The 22,493-nt window shown below is 43.5% G+C and overlaps 1 protein-coding gene across 1 annotated transcript in view; it reads left to right on the top strand.

Moving 5' to 3' along the window:
- Window positions 1–22,493, top strand: part of PYROXD2 (pyridine nucleotide-disulphide oxidoreductase domain 2) — a 179,266-nt gene that overhangs the window by 57,601 nt on the left and 99,172 nt on the right. Inside the window, exons 6-8 of the mRNA XM_082268370.1 lie at window positions 7,594–7,747; window positions 13,877–13,938; window positions 18,382–18,479. Of these exons, the coding sequence (XP_082124496.1) occupies window positions 7,594–7,747; window positions 13,877–13,938; window positions 18,382–18,479 (314 nt within the window). The remainder of the gene's footprint in view (window positions 1–7,593; window positions 7,748–13,876; window positions 13,939–18,381; window positions 18,480–22,493) is intronic.

Here is a 22,493-nt window from a genome sequence, read left to right as displayed (position 1 = left end):
TATGGAGAGGAGGGGGAAGAAGAAGAAGAGGAGGGAGGAGAGCCAGGCTGGCGGTGACAGGCTGCACACGCCCACACACTCCAGAGGTGACAGGTTGCGCCAGGCGCCAGCACATGCACCCCCTGCAGGCAGTGCCAGGAGAAGGTCATCTAGTGACCAGGGCAAGGATGCCGAATTGCACCCCCCTTCCCTTAGGGTTAGGGTCAAGGTGCTCCCTATCCCTGCAATAAACCATTATGCCCAGGGCAACCGCCCCTCCTGCCCAACCCTTGTCCCAGCCCTGCCTGGAGGTGACAGGCTGCACACACACCTCCCCCCCTGGAGGTGGCAGGCATTTCTTACACAAGAAAGCTTTGACCTGTGAAACGCGTTGTACAAGCAAGTTAACCCTGTCTGGCAAAACCTAATTAGGAGTTGTTGACTCTATATATATATATATATCTGCATTACTATGATATTCTACGTACAGCATTTTATGCGTATGGTTGACAGTGTTAATTTCATCAACAAACATTTTTTCGTCAAAGTTTTCGTCAGCTGAATGTTTTCAGAGATGAAAACTAAACAAAAACAAAGAGCAAATTAAGTCAATTGACAAAAACTATGACAAAAACGAATTCCAATTTTCGTCAAAGAACGAAAATGTGTGGGAGGGACATTTACTCACCTAAACTTCCTATTTCCTCGGAGCTCCATCTGTCTGTTAAAGCTCCAGCACCCTGACTCTATCGCCAAGATGTATTGGCTGAGAGACACGGGCTCCCATCAATCCTTTCCCTTTCCTATGCAGTTCCACACATTCCACTCATTCACACTATCTCTTTGGCGCCCTCTGCTGGCCTTTTCTAAATCTGCAACACAATTCCATCCCCAGCCTATAATAATAGCACACTAAAGTTTAAACATGTATTGCACTGCCACATAGGAATAAATAGTGGGCATTTAATAAGCTGCTGAAAGAAAAAAAAATTAAGAAAAAGGGTTTATTATTAATATTGGTAATATATTCAGGTAATATGTGCAATGGCATTACAGCCAATAGAGTTTACAGTTTTTTTTTCCTTATAATTTAAAGTTGCACTTCCAATTGGACAAAAACAATATTTTTGTTTGTTTATGAAACTTGGTTTTACAAACCCGATTCCAAAAAAGTTGGGACACTGTACAAATTGTGAATAAAAACAGAATGCAATGATGTGGAAGTTTCACATTTCAATATTTTATTCAGAATACAACATAGATGATATATCAAATGCTTAAACTGAGAAAAAGTATCATTTTAAGGGAAAAATAAGTTGATTTTAAATTTCATGGCTTCAACTCATCTCAAAAAAGTTGGGACAAGGCCATGTTTACCACTGTGTGGCCTCCTCTCTTCTTTTTATAACAGTCTGCAAACGTCTGGGGACTGAGGAGAGAAGTTGGTGAAGTTTAGGAATAGGAATGTTGTCCCATTCTTCTCTAATAGAGGCTTCTAGTTGTTCAACTGTCTTAGGTCTTCTTTGTCGCTTCTTCCTCTTTATGATGCGCCAAAAGTTTTCTATGGGTGAAAGGTCTGGACTGCAGGCTGGCCATTTCAGTACCCGGATCCTTCTTCTACGCAGCCATGATGTTGTAATTGATGCAGTATGTGGTCTGGCATTGTCATGTTGGAAAATGCAAGGTCTTCCCTGAAAGAGACGACGTCTGGATGGGAGCATATGTTGTTCTAGAACTTGGATATACCTTTTAGCATTGATGGTGCCTTTCCAGATGTGTAAGCTGCCCATGCCACACGCACTCATGCAACCCCCATACCATCAGAGATGCAGGCTTCTGAACTGAGCGCTGATAACAACTTGGGTTGTCCTTGTCCTCTTTAGTCCGGATGACGTGGCGTCCCAGTTTTCCAAAAAGAACTTCAAATTTTGATTTGTCTGACCACAGAACCGTTTCCCACTTTGCCACAGTCCATTTTAAATGAGCCTTGGCCCAGAGAAAACGCCTGCGCTTCTGGATCATGTTTAGATTTGGCTTCTTTTTTGGCCTATAGCGTTTTAGCCGGCAACGTTGAATGGCACGGTGGATTGTGTTCACCGACAATGTTTTCTGGAAGTATTCCTGAGCCCATGTTGTGATTTCCATTACAGTAGCATTCCTGTATGTGATGCAGTGCCGTCTAAGGGCCCGAAGATCACCGCCATCCAGTATGGTTTTCTGGCCTTGACCCTTACACACAGAGATTGTTCCAGATTCTCTGAATCTTTGGATGATATTATGCACTGTAGATGATGATAACTTCAAACTCTGCAATTTTTCTCTCAGAAACTCCTTTCTGATATTGCTCCACTATTTTTCGCCGCAGCATTGGGGGAATTGGTGATCCTCTGCCCATCCTGACTTCTGAGAGACACTGCAACTCTGAGAGGCTCTTTTTATACCCAATCATGTTGCCAATTGACCTAATAAGTTGCAAATTGGTCCTCCAGCTGTTCCTTATATGTACATTTAACTTTTTCGGCCTCTTATTGCTACCTGTCCCAACTTTTTTGGAATGTGTAGCTCTCATGAAATCCACAATGAGCCAATATTTGGCATGACATTCCAAAATGTCTCACTTTTAACATTTGATGTGTTATCTATATTATATTGTGACTATAATATAAGTTTATGAGATTTGTAAATTAGTCCATTCCTTTTTTACTCACAATTTGTACAGTGTCCCAACTTTTTTGGAATTGGGTTTGTATTTTTAAAGACTTTATATATCGCAGCAGCTAAATCTGTGTCTGTAGTGCATGTTCAAACCTTAATACCAGAAATAATAACATGTTATTAGATTTTTACACCAGGAGTATATTTTGAGTTTGGCATTTCTAGAAAAATGCTTAAATAATGCGTTACAATTTAATTAAACCAATTCGATTTTAGTCGACTAAAATACTACTGAAACTAAAACAATTCAGATGTCTAAAATATAACTAAAACTAAAATGGCATTTTAGTAAAAAGAAAACTATATCCAAATTTGATGTAAAAATTAACACTGATGGTTGAGCAAAATATGCAACCATTTGATGGGATTTTAATCTTTATAAGATGGAATAAAATGTTTATTATCTACTTAACCACTTCCGCACTGCTCACTGGAGCTCTACTGCGGCAAAGTGGCTCGATAACGTCTGGCGACGTAGACCTACGTCACCAGACATTCCCAGACATTTCCAGACATAGCTGAACCTGCGATCTGTCCTTCTGTCACATAGTCCCCTCCCCCCAAACACGTCAGTAAGCACCAGGTATACATTAACCCCTTGATCACCAATAAAAATTAACCCCTTCCCTGCCAGTGTAATTTTTACAGTAACAGTGCATATTTATAGCACTGATTACTGTAGTAATGTCACTGGTACCCCCAAAAGTGTCAAAAATGTCAGTCAAGGGTCCAATCTGTCCGCCACAATGTCGCAGTCCCGCAAAAAAAATCGCATATCACCGCCATTACTCGTTAAAAAAAAAAACCACCAAAAATGACAGAAATCTTTCCCTTAGTTAGTAAACGCAATGACTTTTGCGCAAACCAATCAAAATACGCTTATTGCGATTTTTTTTTACCAAACATAGGTAGCAGAAAACAAATTGGCCAAGAATGTTAAAAAATTTTGATTTTTACATTTTTTTGGGGGGGAATTTCATATAAAAAAATGTGAAAAATATTGTTATTTTTTCAAAATTGACGCTCTTTTTTTGTTTATAGCGCAAAAAGTAAAAATCGCATAGGTGATCAAATACCACCAAAAGAAAGCTCTGTTTGTGGGAAAAAAAAGACATAAATTTCGTTTGGGTACAGCGTCGCATGACCGCGCAATTGTCAGTTAAAGTCACGCAGTGCCGAATCGCAAAAAGTGGCCCAGACGTAAGACAGCAAAATCCTCCGGTGGTAAAGTGGTTAAGGACCAGGCCTTTTCTGGCACTTTTTGTTTACAAATTTAAATCAGTATTACTTGCTAGAAAATTACTTATAACCCAAAAGCATTATATATTTTTTTTTCTAGCAGAGACCCTAGGGCAGTGATGGCGAACCTTGGCACTCCAGATGTTTTGGAACTACATTTCCCATGATATTCATGCACTCTGCAGAATAGTTGACCATCATGGGAAATGTAGTTCCAAAACATCTGGGGTGCCAAGGTTCACCATCACTGCCCTAGGGAAAAAAAGGGCAATTTTGCATCTTTTTATGTCACGGTTTCAATTCAAATTACTACAATACAACTAAAACTAAATTGGCATTTTAGTCAAAAGACTAAAACAAAATCCAAAAATGATGTAAAAATTAACATTGATGGCTGAGCAAAATATGCAACCATTTGATGGGATTTTAATCTTTATAAAATGGAATAAAATGTTTATTATCCACTTAACCGGTTGCCGACTGCTCACAGTATATTTACTGCGGCAGTCAGCCCCGGCCAGGCAGAGTGACGTAGGTCTACGTCGCTCGCCTGTCACTCCTTTTAGAGCCAATAGCGGGCGGGCGCGCGCCCGCCGAGGCGCGCGCCCGCCTCGGCTCGTTCACAAAGGAGTGCGGGCGTGTGACCGGCGGACCCGATGTCCGCCGGTCACACTACGATCGTCGGTACAGCGGGAGAAAGACAGAGCGGCTTATGTAAACAAGCCGCCTGTCATTCTCCCTGTGTAAAAATGAAGATCAGACGGTCCTACTATGTAGAACCGTTGATCTTTGTTTTTACACCAATAGCATTGTCCCCCTACAGTTAGAATCACGCCCCTAGGGACACACTTAACCCCTCCCTGTCCAATACAGTTAACCCCTTCCCTGCCAGTGTCATTTTTGCAGTAACAGTGCATATATATAGCACTGATTACTGCAGTAATGTCACTGGTACCCCCAAAAGTGTCAAAAATGTCAGTCAAGGGTCCGATCTGTCCGCGGCAATGTCGCAGTACCGCAAAAAAAATTGCAGATCGCCGCCATTACTCGTTAAAAAAAAAAACACCAAAAATGACAAAAATCTTTCCCTTTGTTAGTAAACGCGATAACTTTTGCGCAAACCAATCAAAATACGCTTTTTGCGATTTTTTTACCAAACAATTTGGCCGAAAATGTTAAAAAATTTTGATTTTTACATTTTTTTGGGGGGAATTTCATATACAAAAAAGTGAAAAATATTGTTATTTTTGCAAAAATTACGCTCTTTTTTTGTTTATAGCGCATGATCAAAAAATCGCACAGGTGATCAAATACCACCAAAAGGAAGCTCTGTTTGTGGGAAAAAAAGGACGTGAAATTCGTTTAGGTACAGCGTCGCACGACCGCGCAATTGTCCGTCAAAGTCAAGTAGTAAAAAATCGCAAAAAACCCCCTGGTCAGGAAAGGGGTAAAATCTTCCGGGGCTTAAGTGGTTAAGGACCAGGCCTTTTATGGCACTTTGGGTTTACAAGTTTAAATCAGTATTTTTTGCTAGAAAATTACTTATATCCCACATACATTTTATATATATATATATATATATATATATATATATATATTAGCAGAGACCCTAGGTAAAAAAAGGGCAATTGTTGCAATTGTTTATGTCACTGTTTTTCAAATGCAATTTTTTTTTTAAGTACACTTGAATTCATTTTAATGCAAAAAAAACAAAAAAAAACACAATATATAACCCATTTTTTTGGTAAACTATAAAACATAATAAAAAAGAATAATAAAAAAGAGTGTAGCACCACTCTTTTTTATTATTTTTTATTATTTATGCTATAAGTCGTGTATACTTATGTGTTAGCTGCCTTGTCTTTAGACACTAGTTAAACACACAGCGCAGAATTCCCACATTTTATAAAAGATGATGTTACGCTGAGTAAATAGATACCTAACATGTCACACTTTAAAATTATGCACGCACGTGCAATAGATACAAACTAAGATACTTAAAAATCTCTATAGGCAATGCTTTAAAAATATTTACAGCTTACCTGTTTAGAGTTACAGCGGAGGTCTAGCACTAGAATTATTGCTCTCACTTTAACGTTCGTGGTGATACCTCACATGTGTGGTGCGAACTCCGTTCACATATTCGTTCGCAGCTTACGTATGCATTCACTTGTGCATGCGAGCACAGAGGCATGGGGGTGCTCTACATTTTTTTTTACATTTTTCTTTTTTTTTTATCACTTTTTTTCCTATTAGAGGGAATGTAAACATCCCTTGTAATAAAAATGAGGGATGATAGGTCATCTTTATGGAGAGATCTGGAGTCTATAAGACCCCAGATCTCTCCTCTACCTTTAAAATTGAAAGATCAAAAAAAATGTATCTTTTGCTGAAAAAAAACCATTTTATTCTTCTGCCCTAGACCAGAAGTGACGTCATGACGTTGCTCTAGTCCTTCTAGATCAGCCTTTCTCAACCTTTTCAACACAGAGGAACCCTTGAAATATATTTCTGGTCTCGGGAACCCCTGCTAAAAATTCAAAATCTACAACTCATGACACATTAGTGTGACAGTCAGTGGGAAGAATGCTCCTTACTCTTGTCACCATTGGGAAGAATTACCCCCCTTACAGATAGCTAAAACGAACAATGGTGTCATTGGGAACATATTAGAGAAGCAGAAATTGTCCATTGCTCAAGGAACCCCTAGCAACCTCAGGAGGAACCCTAAGATTCCACTGAACCCTGGTTGAGAAACCCTGTTCTAGATCATAGAGGTGATTAGAGAAAATCTGGTCTCTGTTCACCTCTATGGCCAGCCGTACGAATCATCAGATTGTTTCCCGAGCTCACCCGTAAAAGCGTTACGCCCGAGAAACACCGGCAAGAGACGGGAGGGGGAACGATGACCCCTCCCGTTGCTTCTGAAAGCGATCCATCGGCTAATGAGCCACTCAGACCGCTTTTATGAAAAAGAGAATCACCAGCTGGAAAAATAAAATACCTGGGTTATGGCTAATAGCTTCAGCCATATCTCTGGTACACCACTTCCAAGACATAATGTATATATACGCATTGCTGTCGGCAAGTAGTGATACTTTTTAACCATTGGTGTAGTACCTTCAAAGTCGTGTTTAGATACTTGTGTAGGGGTTTCATTGGCTAGATATTTTGTGGAGGATGTAGTACATTTAAATCCATAAACCTATGGAGGCGGCCATTGTGCCCCTACTCCCTGTTCGTTTTGTCTTCTTCTTGATACTTATTTTGGAATAATTGCAGTCCGGCAATCCTGTTTCACTACTAGAAATCAATCAGCTCAAAAGAGATTCCTCCCGCTTATCCTTGCGTAGTTGGGTCTGATTGGATCTATTTGATGGAATGGAACTGAAGATAATATACAAGGCTCAATAAAGTATTCCCTGTAGCTCACTTGACGTTCATGGTTAAGAGAGACCTGACATTAACATTCATTATATGTTTTTGGTTTGGCAACCATGATAATTTGATGGACCCAAAGTTCCTCTTTTGGAAAGTTTGAACTCAAGATTGCTCAACCACAACTCTATGGTGTAAATAAAAATCTGAGTTCCGGTTTACTAATGACCACAATTTGTTGTTAAGACATAGGATTTTATTGTTTCTTTTCTTCCTCCATAGGCTTATCCAAAGTATGAGCAGTTTATGGATCGCTTGGTGTCAGCAATAGATCCTCTTCTTGATGCTCCTCCAGTAGACATGGCGGCCATAACTCAGGGGTCACTACTGCAGAAGGTGAAGTCACTTAGATCTCTACGACCTTTATTCAAAGCAGGTGAGTGCTAATCTATACTTCTGTAGGAATCTTGTATGTTTTTTTTTTTTTGATATAATATATATATATATATATATATATATATATATATAATATATAATATATATATAGTTTTTATTTATATAAGGTCCACTAACTCCTCTCATGAAGTAGGCCTTAGCAATATATTCTCCTTCAACTAATAGTAAATCCGCGGACTTCAACTACCTACTCCCCAAATTGTCTGTGACCCCAGCTCACCGAGCTACGACCTTGAAGCTTGATTGTTCTTTATTTTTTTATGTTCATGGCAGGTGAGCCCCACCTGCCTCCCCTGACTGCACATCCCTGTTTCGCTCCCATGGCCCCAACTGCACTAGGGCTCCTCCTAATCTAGCTTATATGGGGGTACTGACTCCCCAATGACATCACTACAGGAGGGCTCTAACCAGGGCTGCTGTTAGAAATTGCGGGGCCCCGTACAGACTACATGGCAGGGCCCCCCCAAGAAAATATTAAAGATATATTTAGCTAAAATTACAACTAAATCACTATTATCAGACACAAATATAACATAACTCGCATAATTCCTGCTAAATCTAAAAAAAAAAAACGATGTTAAATAAAAAAGATGAGAAAAATATACAGGCTGGGCAGTTGGAGCTCAGTGATCAGAGAGACAGAAATAAAGTTACAATTTACAAATAAACTCCTGAGAAGAGATAAGTGCTGGGAGGGGGGGCCCAAACAAGGGAGGGGGATTAGTGAGGGACAACTGTCTCTTTCTCAACAGATAAAAGCTGATAGCAGGGAGAGGGACAGATCCGATTCAGGTGCTGGAGGAAGATTTCTGTATTTGTTGTCCATCACTAATCCCCCTCTCTGTGTGGGCCCCCCTGTGTGCTCGGGGCCCCCTACAAGAGGGCTGGTGGTCCTCCCCTATCAGCGGCCCTGGCTCTAACTAAAGGGGGCTTAGCACCTGATAACACTGTTTTCTGTAGCCAGACACTATTCTCAAAGAGAGCCACCTGGTGGCAAACTAGCTTACTGTACCTGCTCACACTCCTACATTGCTTATAGACCTATTAGAGGTGTGTGTATTTTGTTATTCTTTGTTTCTATTTAACCCCTTCCCACCCAAGGATGTGCCCATACTTCCTTGGGTTTCAATTGTTAAACTGGGATGGTGGGTGAACCTATATGCATCATCCTGGTACCATTAGTTTCAGCCAGCGATTTCCTACAAAACAGAAGTGATCTGAGTGGCTAATTAGCCACTTAATCACTTCTGTGGATGGCGGAAGGGAGTCCCACCCACCTCCCGCCACCGCCGCCTCTCCTGGGCTCTCCGATTCCATCAGCCAGGAGAGATGCGTCTGGCGGCGATGGCTGCCTGGGACAGAGAGAGAGGAACTGACATCGTTCCCCTCTCTCTGTAACCCTGGAAACTGGGAGCAATGAGTATTCATCACTTTCGGTTCTGCCCCTTTGTTTACCTGGCCACCAGGTCCGATCAGGTGCATGGAGACCAGAGGAGAGATTTGGGGTCTAATAGACCCCAAATCACTCCATACAGAGGACCTGTTGAAGCTCATGCTATCACAAGGGATTTTGTTCCTGATAACAATAAAGTTTGTAAAAAAAAATTAAAAATTAAAAAAAAAGTGTAAAAAAAATATATAAAATAAAAATAACAAAACGTAAAGCGCTCGCGTCACACGACGCTTAGGTGCAAATGCGAACACATACGCTACTTATATGTAAATGGTGATCGCACCACACAAGTAAGGTATTGTTGCGAACGCCAGAGCGAGAGCAACAATTCTAGCACTAGACCTCCTCTGCCACTCTAGCCTGGAGAATTTTAAGCACCGTAGTTATTTCACGAGCAGACGCAATTTTAAAGAGTGACATGTTAGGTTATCTACTTTGTTTTTGTCCCCATTTTTAATGACCTGAACTGAAAGATTTAAGAAAACCGGGATTCATCTGTGAAGAGAACATCTCTCCAAAGTGCCAGACGCCATCAAATGTGAGCATTTGCCCACTCAAGTCGGATACAACGAAGAACTGCAGTAAGGTGGAGACCCCGATGAGGACGATGAACATGCAGATGAGCTTCCCTGAGGCAGTTTCTGACAGTTTGTGCAGAAATTCTTTGGTTACGTAAACCGATTGTTGCAGCAGCTGTCCGGGTGGCCGGTCTCAGACCATCATGGAGGTGAAGATGCTGGATGTTGATGGACTGGTGTGGTTACACGTGGTCTGCGGTTGTGAGGCCGGTTGGCTTTACTGCCAAATTCTCTGAAACGCCTTTGGAGACGGCTTTTGGTAAAGAAATGAACATTCAATTCACGGGCAACAGCTCTGGTGGACATTCCTGCAGTCAGCATGCCAATTGCGCGATCCCTCAAAACCTGCGACATCTGTGGCATTGTGCTGTGTGATAAAACTGCACATTTTAGAGTGGCATTTTATTGTGGGCAGCCTAAGGCACACCAGCAATAATCATGCTGTCCAATCACCATCTTGATCCGCCACACCTGTGAGGTGGATGGATTATCTCGGCAAAGGAGAAGTGGTCATTGATGCCTCGTACACACGATCAGATAATCAGACGACTTATCGTTCGCATTTTGTTGCATGATACTGATATCCAATTCAACAATGTGTACTAAATGTAGGATTTTTTTCGTACAATTCTGGAAAAGCTTCCTGGTTGCGTAGCTACGTATCGGATAGCGCAAAAAAAAAAAAAACAACGGCAGCCAGGCTTTTTCCGGGTTATTTTCGTGTTTCTGATCATGCATAGTCTTTGTCTATTGATTTTTAGCGGACGCATACTGTACTGATTAAAAGCTTGTCGTTCGCTAGGCTATCGAACGACAAAAGTTTTCGTGCTTGTCCCTTTGTATTTTGTTGGACGAAATGTCGTGATCGACTGTCGAAAGCTGTGTACTAACGACCAGATTATCGTGCGATCAATTCGAAAGCGAGTTTTTCCGTATGATTATCTGATCGTGTGTATGAGGCATAGGGCCCTTTCACACGGGCTTTCCGATAAGGTCCACCTGTCAGTTTTTCAGGCAGACCTGATTGGATGCTCCATGCACCCCTATGGAGCAGCGGATGTCAGCGGTAACATGTCCTCTGACACCCGCTGCTATCCGATCCGATCCTGTCTGTAAAATCCGGATGGATGGAAACCCTATTTTTCATCCGTCTGGAGGATCGGATCAGATAGGATCAGATGAAAATGGACAGGTGGTCCATTTTTATCCGATCTCCCATAGAGGAGAGCCAGGATCTAACAGGTCCGTCTCTGAAAAGTAAGCGAAGACAGAGCTGTCATCCCCTTGCTCAGCAGGGAACGGCGGATCCAGAGGCGTAACTAGAACCGAACCTTCTGGGCCCCGGTGCAAGAAACCATGAAGGGCCCCCCCGGACCCCTGGCCAGGGCCCTTCCCTTCAAGCCTGGGGCTCTTCCCACTGATCCTGGGGCCCTTTACTCTCGTTGTGGGGCCCTTTCACAAGTTCTACAGTGGGCCCCCTTCCTGCCATCTAGGGGCCTCCCCATGGTGGTGGGATGCCAGGGCCCGGTTGCAAGCGTGACCTTTGCGATCCTGGAAGTTCACCCACTGGTGTCAGTAGTTTTTATTTTTTGGTATTTTAATTGTATTATTTTTTATCATTTTATTTTTTACAATGTCACTGACTATGACTCTGTCCGTTCAGAAAAGGAAGGAGCTGGTAAATTACATATTTACCGACCCCTTCCTTGTGATACACTCCCTGCAGCAGCCGGCAGGAGAGGGGAGGGAGCACAGTCGGGGGGGGGGGGGGAACAGGGGAGAACACAGGGGCCCAGAGACAGCAGAACACAAGTGAACTGGATAGGAGGAGTGGCGGGGGCAGCATACAGAGGAACCAATCTCCTCCATTTTCCACCTGCAGCTACAGGAAGAAAAAGGAGGACAGTGATTTCTCTACATGCTGCCCCCGCCGCCCCTCCTATCCAGGTGTACAGGGGAGCCACACAGGCCCCCTGGAGCATGGGGCCCGGATGCAATTGCAACCCCTGGGCGGATTGATCCCCGCTGAGAAAAACGGAGTGCGCCGAGCGCACCGCTCGTGTGAAAGGACCTTAATACAGATGTGAACAACATTTGAGAAAGATAGGCCTTTTGTGTACATAGAAAAAGTCTTAGACCTGCTAGTTCAGCTCATGAAAAATGGGGGCAAAAACAAAAGTGTTCCGTTTATAATTTGTTCAGTATATTTACTCGACGTAACATCATCTTTCACATTATACAAAAAAATTGGGGTAACTTTACTGTTTTTTTTTTTTTGTTTTTTTCAAATTGCGTTTGAAAAACCGCTGCGCAAATACCGTGTGACATAAAACATTGCAACACACAGCATTTTATTCTATAGGGTCTCTGCTAAAAAAAAAAAAATTATGTTTTGGGGTTCTAAGTAATTTTCTAGCAAAAAATGTTTGATTTTTACATGTAAGGAGGGAAAATGTCAGAATAGGCTTGGGAAGGACATACTGTACTTGCCAACTGTCCTTTTTTCCTGGGACAGTCCCTGCAAATAGGAGCCTGTCCCAGGTAATTTATATTGTCCCTGGAAGCGCCCGTTAATTGGGCTGCCAATAAATGTTACGCAGAAGTAGTGCAGCTGAATGATAGAATTATTCCAACTCTGCTACTGTGGCCTTAAGTTTGAAATTCCCTTTTTAATTTCCTGTAATTCTCTCTATATTGAGTAGACTCTATAATCTGATAAGTAGGCGAAATTAACCACTTGCCGACTGCCTAACGCCGATTTACGTCGGCAGTCTACTTCGCTAGCCTGTGAGGGTCTAGGGAGCGAGCGTGCGCCGCCGGAGGCGCGCTCCCGCTCCCGCGCGGTCACGCACCCCCCCGCACATGTGACCGGCGGACCCGATGTCCGCCGGTCACTCTGCGATCGTTGGGGAGAGGGAGAAAGGCAGGCGGCTTGTGTAAACAAGCTGCCTGTCATTCTCCCCGGTGTATGAAGGATGATCATACGGTTCTACTATGTAGAACCGTTGATCACTGTTCATACATCTGAAGCCACAGCCAATCACAGTAGAAAGCACGCCCCTAGGGACACACATAGCCCCTCCCTTTCAAAAAAAAGTTAACCCCTTCCCTGCCAGTGTATTTTTACAGTAACAGTGCATATATATAGCACTGATTACTGTAGAAATGTCACTGGTAACCCCAAAAGTGTCAAAAATGTGAGTCAAGGGTCCGATCTGTCCGCCGCAATGTCGCAGTACCGCAAAAAAAATCGCAGATCGCCGCCATTACGCGTTAAAAAAAAAACAACAAAAATGACAAAAATCTTTCCCTTTGTTAGTAAACGCGATAACTTTTGCGCAAACCAATCAAAATACGCTTTTTGCGATTTTTTTTTACCAAACATAGGTAGCATAAAACAAATTGGCCTAAAATGTTAAAAAATTTTGATTTTTACATTTTTTTGGGGGGGGAATTTCATATAAAAAAATGTGAAAAATCTTGTTATTTTTGCAAAATTTACGCATTTTTTTGTTTATAGCGCGTGATCAAAAAATCGCACAGGTGATCAAATACCACCAAAAGAAAGCTCTGTTTGTGGGGAAAAAAAAGGACGGCAAATTCGTTTAGATACAGCGTCGCACGACCGCGCAATTGTCCGTTAAAGTCACGCAGTGCCGAATCGCAAAATACCCCCTGGTCAGGAAGGGGGTAAAATCTTCCGGGGCTTAAGTGGTTAGTTATGCAGAGTGGGCGGAGCTTCATGGAAGTGGGTGTGGTAATTGATAGCTGTGCTGCAAAGTGTCCCTGGAAATTTTTTAAAAATGTTGGCAACTATGGAAGGAGGTGGGTAATAAAGTGTCTCATTGGGCTAGATTTGCGCTGCCCTTTTCTTCTATTTTTATTGCTTATTTCAAACAACAGTTGGAAGAAGATGTGGAAAAATAGTTCCTGGTGTGATTGGTATACTACCTGTTGATTTATCAGACTAATAGTAATTGTTTATCATGTTCTGAGAAAGCTCTTCAGAGGTAATATATGAAATGAATACAGATTTATTGGTAACCTTGATGCTTCTTCTTTTATCTCCACATGCCAGGAATTACATTGGGGAGTCAGTTTCCTAAGTATTACGAAGTTCTTACGGCTCCTATATCCAAGGTGACCAACTTTTTTTATTGTAACATTTTTCAAACAAAAAAAGTTTGTGTTTGTAAGAAGGTCATTTGTGTCATTGTAGTGTGATAGGAAAGAAACCGACCCCCCACTATGGCCAACAAGACCAGATGCTTGTATTCTGTAGAAGAGTCTAAATGCAGTTGACTCATCGTGTACAGGAAGATCACAGTAGGGAGCCAATACAACCACCTACAGTAACCACACTGAATTATTATTATTATTATATAGGATTTATATAGCGGCGACAGTTTACGCAGCGCTTTACAACTCGAGGGTAGACAGTACAACTACAATACACTTTAACCACTTAAGCCCCGGAAGATTTTACCCCTTTCCTGACCAGGCCCTATTTTGCGATTCGGCACTGCGTGACTTTAACGGACAATTGCGCGGTCGTGTGACGCTGTACCTAAACGAATTTGACGTCCTTTTTTTCCCACAAACAGAGCTTTCTTTTGGTGGTATTTGATCACCTGTGCGATTTTTTGATCATGCGCTATAGACAAAAAAAGAGCGTTGATTTTGCAAAAATAACAATATTTTCAAATTTTTTTATATGAAATTCCCAAAAAAAAATTTAAAAATCAAAATTTTTTAACATTTTAGGCCAATTTGTTTAATGCTACATATGTTTGGTAAAAAAAAAAAAAAATCAAAAAGCGTATTTTGATTGGTTTGCGCAAAAGTTATTGCGTTTACTAACTAAGGGAAAGATTTTTGTCATTTTTTTTTTTAACGAGTAATGGCGGCGATCTGCGATTGTTTTTGCGGGACTGCGACATTGCGGCGGACAGATCGGACCCTTCACTGACATTTTTGACACTTTTGGGGTTACCAGTGACATTACTACAGTAATCAGTGCTATACATATGCACTGTTACTGTAAAAATTACACTGGCAGGGAAGGAGTTAACTTTATTTGAGAGGGAGGGGTTAAGTGTGTCCCTAGGGGCGTGTTTCTAACTGTGATTGGATGTGGCTTGAGGTGTATGAACAGAGATCAATGGTCCTACATAGCAGGACCGTATGATCTCCATTCTTACACAGGGGAGAATGACAGGCGGCTGTGTTTACATTAGCCGCCTGCCTTTCTCCCGCTGTAATGGACAATCGCGAGTGCCCGGCGGACATCGGGTCCGCTGGGCACACGCGCGGGGGGGTCCGTGAGCGAGCGGTAGCGCGCCTCCATCGGCGCGCGCTCGCTCCCTAGAGCCTCATAGGCTAGCGACGTAGACCTACGTCACTTTGCCTGTGAGGGGCTGACTGCCGACGTAGATAGACGTTAGGCAGTCGGCAAGTGGTTATTAGAGTAGGAATCAGAGGGCTCTGCTCATTAGAGCTTACAATCTAAGAGGGAGGGTCAAGAGATACAAGAGGTAATGACTGTGGGGGGGGATGTGCTAATGGAGAAAATAAATGTACCTTTGTTAGGTGGGGTCCAGATAGGTTTCTCTGAAGAGATGTGTTTTCAGGGACCATTTGAAAGAGGACAAAGTAGGAGATAGTTGGACAGATTGGAGCAAAAGCGTTCCAGAGGCTTTGGGAGATGCTCAGAAGTCCTGGAGGCGAGCATGGGAAGAGGTGACAAGGGAGATAGAGAGCAGGAGGTCCTGGGAGGAACAAAGAGAACGATTTGGTTGGTATTTTGAGACCAGGCTAGTGATGAAGCTGGGGGCCAAGTTATGGATGGCTTTGAAGGTTGTGGCTAGTATCTTGAATTTAATTTGTTGGTTGAGTGGAAGCCAATAGAAGGATTGGCAGATACAATGACTAATTTATTTGGACCCCTATGTTGGGCCTTTTCTTTTATTATATGTCAATGCCCACATCTGGGAAATTATTTGTCACTGGATAGGCAAGGATGGGGCGTAATGGGGAACTAAAAGACTAGTTCCCTATCAGGTCCACTCCACTTTTGTGACAGCACATTTGGATCTAAAAGCTGCTATGGATCCGCCCACTGCTGTGTTGTTGCTTATTCCATTTATACAACTTGGCACACTGAGACTCTTCTCCTGATGTGTTCATGCATATACCATATATGATTTCACACTCAATTGTTTTATTTTACCAAAATGATGAAGAAGAAAGCCATTTCCCATTTCCAGTAATGATGGTTCATAACAGAAGCTTGAGTGAGTGCACTACCTGTCATCAGGCCCGGACTGGGACAAAAAATAGGCCCGGGCATTTTAGACTGAGCAGACAATTTTTCCAGGGACCAGGGGGGGGCATTTGCGGAGGGGTATTGGTGACTAGAGATGTACCGAACGGTTCGCCGGCGAACGGTTCCCGGCGAACTTCGAACGTTCGCCGCTGCGGGCGAACATATGCGATGTTCGGTCAGCCTCCTATACATCATCATTGAGGCAAACTTTGACCCTGAACATCACAGTCAGCAGACACATTCCAGGCCAATCAGCATACCTCCCTCCCACACCCTCCCACCTCCTATAAATAAGCAAGGGCAGCATCCATCTTAGATCATTTCTGTGTTACTGAGAGCAGGGAAAGTGCTGCTGCTGCTGTTATAGCTGGGGACAGTTCCCGGTCTTGTTAGCCAGTGTTCTTGGTACACTCCTGCTGTAAGGACAGCACCCCAAAAAGCCCTTCCTAGGGCTGGTATTTGAGGGTTTTTTTTGGATATATATATATATATATATATATATCTATTGTCCCCAAAAGCCCCTTTGAGGGCTGGTATTTGAGTATTTTTTTAATATATATATATATATGTAGCATGTCCAGAACCAGAAAAAAAAGATCATATAGGTGTAAAAGGGGTTCCCACCATCCCTGCTCTACTGAAAAATTATCTTTTTTTTCTGGTTCTGGACATGCTACAGAGCTGAAACTTCACAGGTACACTTTTTAGACCCCCCTAGACACTAAATCACACAAAAAAGTTCTTAAAAATTGTCATTTTTGATAGAGAGCCAATTATTGGAAAAAAAAAAAACTTAACAAAAAAAACATTTCTTTGGATTTATTGTTTGGGGGGTCTAAAAAGTGTACCTGTGAAGTTTCAGCTCTGCAGCATGTCCAGAACCAGGAAAAAAAGATCATATAGGTGTAAAAGGGGGTTCCCACCATCCCTGCTCTACTGAAAAATTATCTTTTTTTCTGGTTCTGGACATGCTACAGAGCTGAAACTTCACAGGTACACTTTTTAGACCCCCTAGACACTAAATCACACAAAAAAAAGTTCTTAAAAATTGTCATTTTTGATAGAGAGCCAATTATTGAGAAAAAAAAAAAAAAAAACTTAACGAAAAAAAAATTTCTTTGGATTTATTGTCTGGGGGGTCTAAAAAGTGTACCTGTGAAGTTTCAGCTCTGTAGCATGTCCAGAACCAGAAAAAAAAAATAGAATCAGGGTTAGGGCTAGGGTTAGGGTTAGGGTTAGGGTTAGGGTCAGGGCTAAGGTTAGGGTTATTTTTAGTGCTTAGGGTTAGAGCTAGAGGGGTAGGGGTAGGGCTACTAACTCTAACCCTAAGTATCTCACCGTAACCCTAACCCTAGCCCCTAACACTAAACCTAACCCTAACCCTCTAACCATAACCCTAACCCTCTAACCTTAACCCTAACCCTCTAACCTTAACCCTAACCCTCTAACCTTAACCCTAACCCTCTAAGCCTAGCCATAAAAATAACCCTAACCCTAACCCTAACCCTAGCCCTAACCCTAATTCGTATTTTTTTCTGGTTCCGGACATGCTACAGAGCTGAAACTTCACAGGTACACTTTTTAGACCCCCCAGATGCTAAATCCAAAGAAATTTTTTATTTTTATTTTTTTTTTATTTTTCCAATAATTGGCTCTCTATCAAAAAATTACAATTTTTAAGAACTTTTTTTTGTGTGATCCCTCTCCGGCATGCCACAGTCCAGGTGTTTGTCCCCTTGAAACAACTTTTCCATTACTATTGTGGCCAGAAAGAGTCCCTGTGGGTTTTAAAATTCGCCTGCCTATTAAAGTCTATGGCGGTTCGCAATGTTCGCCGGTTTGCGAGCCGACTACCCGCTTGTTAATATGAAAATACTCCCCCTCTCTGTGCAGCATCCCCAGCTCCTCCTGCCCCCTGCTCTGCTGATTGGATGACATTGTTGGCGGGGTGGAAGAGCCAGAAGAGGGGACACAGGCATGGCGGTTGGTGCTTGCCTCCCACAGTGAGGCCGGTACCGATCCGTGGCCCGGGGGGTCAGGAACCCCTGTGTTAGGACATGCGGCTCAGTGGCTCCAGCCCACCAGGCAAATGCCCGATTTGCCCTATGGCCAATCTGAGCCTGCCTGTCATCTTCTTCAAGGATAGCTTAGATCACCTACAGATATTGGTTGTAGATGGACTTGTGTCTTTTTCAACCGGACTAACTATGTAACTATATAGAAAATAACATGCATGATGACGTGACCTGTATTTTTAGATCCTAGATCAATGGTTTGAGTCCGAACCTTTGAAATGTACTCTGGCTACAGATGCAGTTATTGGTGCAATGGCAAGTCCGTCTACACCTGGAAGTGGGTATGTAATCAGTTTTTTCATTGTTTTCATATCGACTTTTCACCTCCTGAATGTTATTCTATAGTAGCATGTGGCTGATTCATATTCATACCTGTAGATTCCAGCAGTTCATTAAGGAATGTTCATTATCTGTTTAGCTGTACAATATTACTCACCAAGGTGCCGATTCATTCACATGATCATTGGCCACAGTAGTCAGAATTATTTTTCAACTGTAGCACCCCCTTACCCCCTGAAGGCAGCTAGGGACCCCCAAATTGCTTGGTTGGGTGACAACTCACTTCAGAACCAGATCCTTGACTTTTTGAACGGTTGACAAAGTTTACTTATACCCATAAACCCAGAGAGAAGGGGAATACGTCACAAGATACCCAAAAACAAAAACACATGCATACTCTGATTCCTAATTAGTCATACAATAAAGGACTTTTTAGCCAGATTGGTACTCTATTTTTCATGTTATAGCAGTTGTTGCACACACTTCTGTATGACCCACCAAACTTTCTGCTATGTCAAAGCTTGCACCTGGCTCTTCCCGAATAATAGACAGAGTTCACCCCTGGGACTCTAATCCTGGGTCCAACTTTACTTCCCCCTGGATATATCCTCAAGCCAGGCAATGAGAGCTGTTCTGACCTTCCTTCTCCAAGCACATGTGTCTTCCCTAGGCCTTCCCTGTCCAAGCACATATGTCCTCCTCAGACCTTCCTTCTCCAAGAACATGTGTCTTCCCCAAGCTTTCCTTCTCCAAGCACATGTTTCCTCACCAGACATTCCTTTTCCAAGCACATTTGTCTTCACCAGGCATTCCTTCTCCAAGCCCATTTGTCCTCACCAGGCCTTCTATATCCTAGCACATACGTCCTCCCCAGACCTTCCTTCTCCAAGCACATGTGTTCTCACCAGGCATTCCATCTCCAAACACATATGTCCTCCCCAGGCCTTCCTTCTCCACGCACATGTATCCTCCCTAGGCCTTCCCTGTCCAGGTATCTGTGTCTTCCCCAGACTTTCCTTCTCTAAGCACATGTGTCCTCCCCAGGTATTCTTTCTCTAAGCACATGTGCCCTCACCAGGTATTCCTTCTCCAAGCAGATGTGCCCTCACCAGGTATTCCTTCTCCAAGCACATGTGTCCTCATCAGACATTTCTTCTCCAAGCACATATGTCCTCCCCAGGTATTCCTTCTCCAAGCACATGTGTCCTCCCCAGGTATTCCTTCTCCAAGCACATGTGCCCTCACCAGGTATTCCTTCTCCAAGCAGATGTGTCCTCCCCAGGTATTCCTTCTCCAAGCAGATGTGCCCTCACCAGGTATTTCTTCTCCAAGCACATGTGCCCTCACCAGGCATTCCTTCTCCAAGCACATATGTCTTCAGCAGGCATTCCTTCTCATAGCATAAGTGTCTTCACCAGGCATTCCTTCTCCAAATACACGTGTCCTCAGCAGGTATTCCTTCTCCAAGCATATGTCCTCACCAGGCATTCCTTCTCCAAGCACATGTGTCCTCACTAGGCATTCATTCTCAAAACACATGTGTCCTCACCAGGCATTCCTTCTCCAACCAGGTGTCCTCACCAGGCATTCCTTCTCCAAGCACATGTGTCCTCGTCAGACATTTCTTCTCCAAGCACATATGTCCTCACCAGGCATTCCTTCTCCAAGCACATGTGTCCTCATTAGGCATTTCTTCTCCAAGCACATGTGTCCTCACCAGGCATTCCTTCTCCAAGCACATGTGTCCTCACCAGGCATTCCTTCTCCAAGCACACGTGTCCTCACCAGGCATTCCTTCTCCAAGCACATGTGTCCTCACCAGCCATTCCTTCTCCAAGCACATGTGTGCTCACCAGGCATTCCTTCTCCAAGCACATGTGTCCTCACCAGGCATTCCTTCTCCAAGCACATGTGTCCTCACCAGGCATTCCTTCTCCAAGCATATGTCCTCACCAGGCATTCCTTCTCCAAGCACACGTGTCCACACTTGGCATTCTTTCTCAAAAAAACACATGTGTCCTCACCAGGCATTCCTTCTCCAACCACGTGTCCTCACCAGGCATTCCTTCTCCAAGCACATGTGTCCTCACCAGGCATTCCTTCTCCAAGCACATGTGTCCTCACCAGGCATTCCTTCTCCAAGCACATGTCCTCACCAGGCATTCCTTCTCCAACCACGTGTCCTCACCAGGCATTCCTTCTCCAAGCACATGTGTCCTCACCAGGCATTCCTTCTCCAAGCACATGTGTCCTCACCAGGCATTCCTTCTCCAAGCACATGTGTCCTCACCAGGCATTCCTTCTCCAAGCACATGTGTCCTCACCAGGCATTCCTTCTCCAAGCACATATGTCTTCAGCAGGCATTCCTTCTCAAAGCATATGTGTCTTCACCAGGCATTCCTTCTCCAAATACACGTGTCTTCACCAGGTATTCCTTCTCTAAGCACATGTCCTCACCAGGCATTCCTTCTCCAAGCACATTTGTCCTCCCCAGGCCTTTTTTCTCCAAGCACATGTGTCCTCCCCATGCGTCCCTTCTCCAAACCTGTAGCCTCCCCAGGCCTTCCCTTTCCAAGCACATGTGCCTTCCCCAGGACTTCCTTCACTAAGCATATTTGCCCTCCCTAGGGCTTCAATGCCCAAGCACATGTGCCCTCCCTAGGATTTTCTTCCTAAAGCATGTTCCCACTCCAGGCTTTTCTTCTCCAAGCATATGTGTACTTCTTGAGCCTTCTTTCTCCAAGCATGTATGTCCTCCCCAAACCTTCCTTTTCCAAGCACATATGTTCTTCCCATAACTTCCTCCTTCAAGCACATGTGTCCTCCCCAGGACTTCCTTCTCCAACCACATGTGTCTTCCCCAGGCCTTCCTTCACCAACCTCATGTGTCTTCCCCCGGCCATACTTCTCCAACCCTGTAACCTCCCCAGGCCTTTCCTGCCCAAGCACATTTGTCCTCCCCAGGACCTTCTTCTCTGAGCACAAGTGTCCTCCCCAAGCTTCCCTTCTCCAAGCATGTGTCCTCCCAAGGCTGTTCTTTTCCAAGCACATGTACCCTCCCTAGAATTTCCTTCTCCAAGCACATGTGTCCTCCCTATGCCTTCCCTGTCCAAGCACATGTCCCCTTCCCAAGCCCTAATTCTCCAAGCACATGGGTCCACCCTAGGCCTTCCTTCCCCAAACACATGTGTTCTCCTCAGGCCTTCCTTTTCCAAACACGTGTCCTCCCTAGGCCTTCCTTCTCCAAACACATGTATCCACCCCAGGCCTTCCTTCTCCAAGCATGTGTCCTTTCCAGGCCTTCCTTCTTCAAACACATGTGTCTTCCTCAGGCCTTCCTTCTCCAAGTGCATGTGTCCTCCCCAGGCCTTCCTTCTACAAGTACATGTGTCCTCCCCAGACCTTCCTTCTCCAAGCAAATGTGACCTCCCCAAGCCTCCCCCTCCAAGCACATGTGCTCTCACAAGGCCTTTCTTCTCCAAGCACACGTGTTCTTCCCAGAATTTCCATCTCCAAGCATTTATCCTTCTCTGGCAGCAGGTTTGAGAGATCAGTGAACAGCTGTACACGCCCTCCCCACACAGAGCCTTAAAGACAAGGGAGTTTCCAGAAGGATACTATCAATATTTATACCCTTCCCCAGCATGTTCCATTGGCAAAAAACCTCTTAGTGGTTGGCCAAAGAGATATAAATATTCTTAACTCAGGCTATTCGATCTTTTTATGCCAATGCCAGGGATACTCACCGGCGGCAATAACCCTTAACCTAGTTGAAAACCTACAGAAATCTGAACTCTACATTCAGGTTTAGGCTGACTATAGCCCATCAGCACTAAATGTATTATTGGGACACTCCTGCCTAGGGCAGGATCCCTACACAGGTTTTAGTGTGAAGCAATAAGCTTCTTTGTGTATAGTGATCCTCATTTACAGGTGGGTTTGTGCTTTCCTTTGCATTTGTATTGTGTATAGTTTCAAAATTATACAGGGGTCATCAAAAAACGCAAGAGAAAAA

The sequence above is a fragment of the Pelophylax lessonae genome (assembly GCF_965119305.1).
Source record: "Pelophylax lessonae genome assembly, chromosome: 9".
Taxonomy (NCBI): Eukaryota; Metazoa; Chordata; class Amphibia; order Anura; family Ranidae; genus Pelophylax; species Pelophylax lessonae.
Note: the sequence above shows the minus strand (reverse complement) of the source record. Positions and strands in the feature narration are given on the sequence as shown.